Source organism: Mustela lutreola, chromosome X (assembly GCF_030435805.1).
Source record: "Mustela lutreola isolate mMusLut2 chromosome X, mMusLut2.pri, whole genome shotgun sequence".
In the NCBI taxonomy this organism is placed as follows: domain Eukaryota; kingdom Metazoa; phylum Chordata; class Mammalia; order Carnivora; family Mustelidae; genus Mustela; species Mustela lutreola.
Window position 1 is genome coordinate 63,876,699 of NC_081308.1, and position 8,521 is coordinate 63,885,219.

Genomic DNA, 8,521 nt, shown 5'->3' on the forward strand with positions numbered 1-8,521 from the left:
TAAGGGAAAGGATTTAGGATTGGCTTTGCCCTTTTATTGCTGGCGAACTGTCCTTAAATGAGGAAGATGGTCCTCAGCTTGTTAACTAGATCAATTAGAAAATTTCCATTTTAAAGCCATTAGTTTTTTGTTTTTTTTTTTTTTAAAGCCATTAGTTTTTGAATTCACTCTGGATTGTACCAGGAATTTTCCTTTTGTTTTAATCTTACGTTAATTTTTAGGTGAGATTTAACATTATATATTCATCTTTTTTATTTGATGCTTTTCATTGCTTTAGTAGTCACTTATCTTCATTGTGATTAATAACCATATTTACTGAATGCTTACTATATTTCAGTACTAAGCTAGTGTTTTCACATGTTTATGAATCCTCATAGCCATCTTGAGAGGTATTTTTATTAGCTTCTTTGTAACAGCTTAAATTTGTGTAGAAGTGATTTACTAAGTAGTACATAGCTAGTGAGTACTAGGACCATGCTTCCAATCTAAGTATGTCTAACTACACAGCCCATACTTTCTCTACTGTTCATTCCATATCTACTGTAGGTTGTTACCAGGTAACAAAATTTAATAGTCCTTGTCCTTGTGATAAGTAGAATCTATTTCCTTCAGTATGTTTTAATATTATGATAGAGCTAGTTTTTAGGCAGTAGCTTCTTTGGGGAAAGTAGTTTCCAATTAATGTATAGAACTAGTGAACTAGAAGTTTCTTCAAGCTACTCTGATGCAAGCTGTTCTCATTTAGAACTTGTCTAGCTTCTCCATGCAGCATAACTGCTAAAGTCTAGTGGTATTTAGGTTTTTGAGTGGTGCAACTTTGCCATACTTGTTTACAATAACCAGTTTGAATCTGGCAAAAGCCAGGGTATCAGAGATGATTAGTGACACATAAATCATCAGGAAGGTGACTGATTAGTCCTGAATGTATTTGGCAGTCCACATTTTCCTTTTAGGGTGCAAAAATGCAGAGCAATAAAACCTTTAACTTGGAGAAGCAAAACCATACTCCAAGGAAGCATCATCAGCATCACCACCAGCAGCACCACCAGCAGCAACAGCAGCAGCCGCCACCGCCACCAATACCCGCAAATGGGCAACAGGCCAGCAGCCAGAGTGAGTACATGCTTGTAGGGGGGTCAGAATAGGTTCCCTCTTGGGAAAGGTTTCTTGGTTTTTAGATTAGTCTCTTGGGCTTAAAAAAGGAATAAGCCTTTGTGGCACACCTTTTGCTCTTTTTTCCCCTATTTACCTCTTAATACTTGGGATAGAAAAGGGTGAGTCACTCAGAGGAGGAGCAGACATGTTGGGCAGCAGATGAGTACAAGTTGCTGTGTTGTGTTAGCGTATTCTAACAGATGTCTGTGTGTTTTACCTCAGAGCTCGGTTCTTAGAGGTAATCGTCAGATTGGTAGTTAGAAAATGTAGAACAAGTCTTTAAGGGAAAAGAAGTCTGGTACTGAGTGTTATACTTTAAGCCTGGGTTCTGTGCCAGCCCGTTTTTAATCAGAGTAAACATTCTTTAAAGGCATGTTCCATTCATTCAGCAAACTTTGAGTACCTATTGTGTGCCTTTAAAACTAGAACCAACCTAAACCCTCTTTTATTTCCAGAGATCCCTACAAAGAATACTGTTTCCTAACTCATTTCCTTTCATTCCGTTAACCCAAGCATGAAAGAATGGGAACTGTTAAGGTTTTGAAGATTGGTGAGAGATTGGGAAAATGGAGCAATTATGTTTCAATTTTATTTTTTAAAGATTTTATTTATTTGAGAGTGAGTGAAAGTGCATAAGTAGGGGGAGGGACAGAGGGAGAGGGATAAAAAGACTCCTCACTGAGCAGGGAAGCCCAGTGTGGGGCTTGATCCCGGGACCCTGGGATCCTGACCTGAGCCAAAGGCAGACACTTAACCGATTCAGCCATCAAGGTACCCCCTATGTTTCAAATTTAAAAAACTGATCTCTTCTGACATAAGTCTCCTTGACTTGCTTAATTTTCTCTTTGACCAATAGCTTCTGTATTGTCTTTCTGTCTCTTAGTCCGGGTGTCTCCTGACCCTTAGTAGAGCTATTGAGAAGTACTCCCAGATGTCTGCATACTGCTTTGACATTTTAAGGTCCAATTTACTGATAAGTGGTTATTGGATAGATTATTTTGGGAAATGGTGTTTGACTTCTTTACCACAATTGGGTTTCCTAATCTAGCAGCAGTTGTACCTCTTTGAGAATGTGACTGTAGATCTCTTTGCCCAATCTTTTGAGTGACTGTGTATTCTCTCAGATGAAGGCTTGACTATCGACCTGAAGAATTTTAGGAAACCAGGAGAGAAGACCTTCACCCAACGTAGCCGGCTCTTTGTGGGCAATCTTCCTCCTGACATCACTGAGGAGGAGATGAGGAAACTCTTTGAGAAATACGGGAAGGCAGGCGAAGTCTTCATTCATAAGGATAAGGGCTTTGGCTTTATCCGCTTGGTAAGCAAGAATGGGCTTTTAGAGTATGTGCTCTGAAAGGTGGGGAAGCCGGGGAATGATGGATATGGAAAATTAGGAAGTGGAAATAATTCTCAAATGGTCTGTTTGTTAAATGTTTAATAGTTATAGTTGGTAGAACAGGACAGAAGATACAGGTTTTATTTTTATTTTTCCTCATAGGTTTTTGTTTTGTTTCAAGGGCAACATAGGTTTATTTGTCTAGGACACTGAGACTAAAATATGCTCTTTGGAACTTCTGTTTTAATTGGTAAATTTCAAACATACAGAGATAGACACAATAGTATAGTGAACCTATATATACTTCATGCCCAGGTTTAATAATTATCAACTCAATTTTATTTTATCTTAGTAATGATTAAGGTTTATATAATTTATTTCCCAAGTTCTTGCCTATGTATTATCTCACTTAAGGCTTTTTGAAACTATGAAGGGACAGTTTTATTCATATCTATTTTTTAAAAATTTTTAAATTGTGTTAAAATACATATAAAATCTATTTATCCGTTTTTAAGTGTAGATCTTTTTCATAAAAACTGATTTGATTAAGAAACATGTTTAAGTATATGAGGGAGGAACTTTTCTAAGCATTCTCTACATAAACAAGGAACATAATGTGTTAGCAAGTTCACTAGATACTGTGGTCAGAGCTAGTTTTCATTCCATATCTACCATTAACTCGAGATTACATGGGCAGGTAATTTTTTCTGGGGTTCAAGGTTCCTCTTTTTTTTTTTTTTTAAGATTTTATTTATTTATTTGACAGAGATCACAAGTAGGCAGAGAGGCAGGCAGAGAGAGAGAGAGAGAAAGAGGGAAGCAGGCTTCCTGCGGAGCAGAGAGCCCAATGCGGGGCTCGATCCCAGGATCCTGAGATCATGACCCGAGCCGAAGGCAGCAGCCCAAACCACTGAGCCACCCAGGCGCCCCTCAAGGTTCCTCTTTAGTAATACGAGAAGGGGTTCCCATTAGGGTCTGTGGTTCTAAAGAGGTCTCATGAAGGGCATACATGATTTTCGTTAAACTTGTATGTAGCTAGTGAAATTAAAATATTCTGGCTGCTATATTGTAATTACTGTAATAAAATTATAATTTTATATTACATTTTTTATATTACATATATTACATGTATAAAAATTGTAATAAAATATTCTGGCTGCTGGTCATTGCCCCAAAGATCTGTTACCACTTGGGTGAATAACCTACGATACTGATGACCATATAAGTGGTATTAACTTCTAGAATTTCCAGTTGATTCATTACAAGGATATCAGAGCAATTAACTATCCCAAAGAGTTATCTGAAACATGTAATTTCTATTTTTTCAGTACTCTGTAGGTTTCTTTGTGTGTTGTCAGGGTTTGGGGCAGGTAGACATTTTATATTGGGCTGTGCTACTTTTGACTCTTGATCCTGCACATGTGGTCTTTGTCAAACTCAAGTTATTCTAACTTTCCTCTGCTTTATAGGAAACACGAACCCTAGCAGAGATTGCCAAAGTAGAACTGGACAACATGCCACTCCGTGGAAAGCAGCTGCGTGTGCGCTTTGCCTGCCATAGTGCATCCCTTACAGTCCGAAACCTTCCTCAGTATGTTTCCAATGAACTGCTGGAGGAAGCCTTTTCGGTGTTTGGCCAGGTGGAAAGGGCTGTGGTCATTGTGGATGATCGAGGAAGGCCCTCAGGAAAAGGCATCGTTGAATTCTCAGGGAAGCCAGCTGCTCGGAAAGCTCTGGACAGGTGCAGTGAAGGCTCCTTCCTGCTAACCACGTAAGTGAAGGGGTGCTTTTAGAAATAGACCGTAGGTCATCACTTCCTTTGGTGGTGTGGGAAGGTAACCTCTAGGAACCATGTTTTTGTGTTCACTTAAAGACTTTGGATATTATAATTCTAACTTTTTAGTAGGGTTTTCAGTGTAATCTTACTTAAATTAACAGAAATAGTATGAGGATTAAGAAATAAACCTTTCAGTCTTCTAGTAGGTTGTTTAATCAGTGTTAAATCTCCTCTTTGAAGTCTTAGAACTCTGAAAAGTTGTTTTGTGCATGCAGCATCTCTGTGTTTACTTGACGTCATTGTCTGGAGTTTTCTAGATACTGGATATTTAAACTGCACTTAAGTATCCTATCTACTTACTTTGAACATCTTTAAAGCTGTATTCTGAGATTTAAAGCCTCATTCCATCCCGTCAACCCCAGATTCCACATAATGCCATTAAAAGAACTTGGTTACTTGGGAATGGGTGTAAAGACTCCTTTAGAAATGTTTAATTGTCCAGTCCTGATCCCTAACTACTTAACCATGCCAGTGGCAGGTATAGAGAGGAAGCCTGCTGTAGGGTATAATTTGATTGACACTGAGCTGCTTTCTCCCAGATTTCCTCGGCCTGTGACTGTGGAGCCCATGGACCAATTGGATGATGAAGAGGGACTTCCAGAGAAGCTGGTTATAAAGAACCAGCAATTTCACAAGTATGTAGTTCTAATAGATTCCCTTTTAGGTGCTTGTCTATTCTTAAGGAAGCTTGTAAAGGGATGTGTCAAAGAGGCAGGTCTTTCCTGTAGCTATTCATTGGCCACCATAGTCTTGGCCCTCAGGAGGAATGCAGTGCTTGGGTGGGGGGGAATCTTGGACACAGTTATAATAATCCAGGAACCTTGTCTACAGGGAGCGAGAGCAGCCACCCAGATTTGCACAGCCTGGCTCCTTTGAGTATGAGTATGCCATGCGCTGGAAGGCACTCATTGAGATGGAGAAGCAGCAGCAGGACCAAGTGGACCGCAACATCAAGGAGGCTCGTGAGAAGCTGGAGATGGAGATGGAGGCTGCTCGCCATGAGCACCAGGTGATGCTGATGAGACAGGGTGAGTATGGTCGTACAGCTCTTCAATCTAGAATGAGAACAAGATGACTTTCTTCAGGAATGTTTTATATCAGTTGTTAGAGAAAGGCCTAAATCTCTGCTTTTATTCTCTGAAATATTTTGTTGATCTCAGTAGGCAGATGAGCTTGGAGATGTGACAGAGAATGTTGGATTCTGTGGAGAAGGGCATAATAGGAGTAACTTCATTTTTGGAATCTGGATAGCTCAGATGGCCATGCGGGGATTATATATCCCCTTTGCTTTCTGGATCTTTATGGAAAATTATTAGGCCTATATGAGGAGAATGAAGAATGCTCTGGATTGGTCTATTGTTTTCCTAGACTTGATGAGGCGCCAGGAAGAACTTCGGAGGATGGAGGAGCTGCACAACCAAGAAGTGCAAAAACGAAAGCAGCTGGAGCTCAGGTGACTAGCTCTGAACCCTCTCCTCTGACAGCTCTGATGTAATGTCTCATTCCCTTTTCCTTTTGCCTGGCTGCCTCATGCATTTGTCAATATTGCCTGAAGGCTTCTCATGTTCTCCCTTCGGATGGGAAACATTTCAGAGGCCCGTGATTCTAGGAGTTACCCAGAGCTGCACTAAAGGGAACGCAGCTGAGTGCTGCTGTCAGGAGGCTCCTTTCCAGAAGGAAGAATTTTCCCCTGAAGGACACCTTTGGCTTGCTTTAGGGCTGAACACATTTAGCAGTGAGTTTCTTGGAAAGCTCTGATAGCTTTCAGTAGGCTCTTGATCTCCCCTGTTAAGATAATCGGCTCAAGTTCTGGAATGTCTCTGCTAAATACTTTGGTCACTCTCTGTAGGCAGGAGGAGGAGCGTAGGCGCCGTGAGGAAGAGATGCGACGGCAACAGGAAGAAATGATGCGGCGACAGCAGGAAGGATTCAAGGGAACATTCCCTGATGCGGTATATCTCCCATGTGCCCATGATGTACCAGGCCAGTTATACAACAAACCCACCATAAGTTGTCCACTAGGACTATAAAACATACCAGGTTATGACCAGTTTTTGTATTCTGTGAAACTCCTTTTAGAAAGAAGAATTCATAAGAAGGAAAGGTAAGGTGTGAAGGGGAGTTCTTGCTTCACAGGCAACTTAGGATGGAGAGCTAGGGCCAGTGTTACACTGTTTAGACTCAGTGATTACATGATGAGACATATCCAGTTCTATAGCAGCCTAAACTAGTTCTCTGATGTCATTGGCATTACTGTGCAGATTGAGGTCCTTGAAGTCTTTGAAGTCGTCGGCTATCTCTCCCCTTGCCTTTTATCTATTCTGTTCTAGGAGACACTGACTTGTGTCCTTGCAATTCTAACCTTGAACTCAACTGCACAACTAGCAAGGAGATGTTGGTTTTCCTCAGCTTGGCCTCAGTGTACTTGGAATGTGTTACCACTCTGTTTGCTTCCCTTAGAGTGTGGTCCTCAATGTATTGTGAATGGTAGAATGCAGTACTGTCTTGGACTGTCTTGAGTATTTCATATTTTTCAGAGAGAACAGGAGATACGGATGGGCCAGATGGCTATGGGAGGTAAGGACTTAGGAGGTTAATGGCTCTGATTTCCTTTTTTGTATGATTTCTGGTGAACTCAGTGGCTTCCCAGACATAGTCCAGATTTAAGGGGGCTGACATTTCTCTCAGGGAGCATCGTTTTGGGGGGTGGGTAACACATCCTTAGCTCAGAGGTCTTATTGAATTGTTTTCTCTTGCACAGAAAGACTGACAGGGTCTGTCTCCTGTACCGATCACACTTTTCTGCTTTAGGTGCTATGGGAATAAACAACAGAGGCGCCATGCCCCCTGCTCCAGTGCCAGCTGGTACCCCAGCTCCTCCAGGACCTGCCACTATGATGCCAGATGGAACCTTGGGATTGGTAATACACTGCAGAGCCCCTGTGCCTGCCTAATTTTAGGGTCACTGGTTTCCATTAAATGTAACCTGAAGGTCTTGATTTTTTGAATTTTGAACAAACCCAGTCTCTATGATTTGTCTAGGAGTTAAGTAAATGCCTTTGATTGGCTTGTCTGACTGTTGAGGTGCTATCCTGGGTTAACGGGGGTAACAGGTTTCGCTTAGTTGTTATTGTTTTGGAGGGAAGGCAACTGAAGGTTAGGTATTAATCACATAAAATAGATTAGGAACCCAAAAGGCTTTATGGCTCATACTGAGTTCTAGTTCTAGTGTCAAAATTTTAAAACTGGGTGGCCATAAGATTGCTGAAGAGTGATGGCTTGTCCTTGTCCATATACTTAGTTCAAGAAAAGGGAGTTAAGTAGAATTTACTTAGTCTGGGAATTTGCTGTGTAATATTGCTTAGTCAATAGGAATTGGGATAAAAAGAAAGGTAGCTTGGTTGGGTGGGTCTGTAATTCAGACAGCCTTCTTTTCAGGGATGTCCACTAAGTTCTAAACAGTCTTAGTCACGCCTAGCACATCAAGAGCTTTGAATGGCCCCCCTGGGAAGGATTACAAATGGGTGGGAAGCTTGGGACATAGGTTCTATTGTAACTTTGCTCTCTTCTCTTCCAAGACCCCACCAACAACTGAACGCTTTGGCCAAGCTGCTACAATGGAAGGAATTGGGGCAATTGGTGGAACCCCTCCTGCATTCAACCGTGCAGCTCCTGGAGCTGAATTTGCTCCAAACAAACGTCGCCGATACTAATAAAAATTTCAATGTCTAGTTTCTCAAAAACCCTTTAAAGAAGGACCCTTTTTGGACTAGCCAGAATTCTGCCCTGAAGTGTTAGGGATTCCTCCCAATAGTTAGGTCTTCCTTGCCTGTACTACTCTGAGGGAGTTTGCTGGAGGCTGAGGGCAAGGGAGGGGCGATATTTAACAAATCAGTTCAGTGTGGTATATCGTTTAACTAATCGATTCTGTGTGGTGCATTCCTGAAGTCTCATGTGATTGTTGAGGGCCTGGGGTGGGGGGAACCATGGCAAAATGGATCCAGTTAGAGCCCCCATTAATCTTGATCATTCCATTCTTTGTCCATCCTGTTCTATTTGGTTTCTCATTATACCCTTCAACCCCAGAGACACTGCCACATACACCACAAAAATAAATCCCCCAATGACCTTAGCCCCGTTGTTCCATTCATTCACAGATGGGAATTCAGGCAAAATGTCCACAGAGGTCACAG

General features: G+C 41.4%; 1 protein-coding gene across 3 annotated transcripts in view; it reads left to right on the forward strand.

The window, feature by feature from the left end:
- Positions 1-8,071, forward strand: part of NONO (non-POU domain containing octamer binding) — a 13,536-nt gene extending 5,465 nt beyond the window's left edge. For all 3 annotated transcript variants that reach the window (XM_059157076.1, XM_059157077.1, XM_059157078.1), the window contains 10 exons: positions 954-1,113; positions 2,280-2,473; positions 3,961-4,262; positions 4,868-4,963; positions 5,160-5,356; positions 5,697-5,781; positions 6,178-6,280; positions 6,866-6,905; positions 7,140-7,249; positions 7,907-8,071. In XM_059157076.1, coding sequence (XP_059013059.1) covers positions 963-1,113; positions 2,280-2,473; positions 3,961-4,262; positions 4,868-4,963; positions 5,160-5,356; positions 5,697-5,781; positions 6,178-6,280; positions 6,866-6,905; positions 7,140-7,249; positions 7,907-8,041 — 1,413 coding nt within the window. In that variant the 5' untranslated portion in view covers positions 954-962 and the 3' untranslated portion in view covers positions 8,042-8,071. The remainder of the gene's footprint in view (positions 1-953; positions 1,114-2,279; positions 2,474-3,960; positions 4,263-4,867; positions 4,964-5,159; positions 5,357-5,696; positions 5,782-6,177; positions 6,281-6,865; positions 6,906-7,139; positions 7,250-7,906) is intronic.
- The last annotated feature ends 450 nt before the right edge of the window (positions 8,072-8,521 follow it).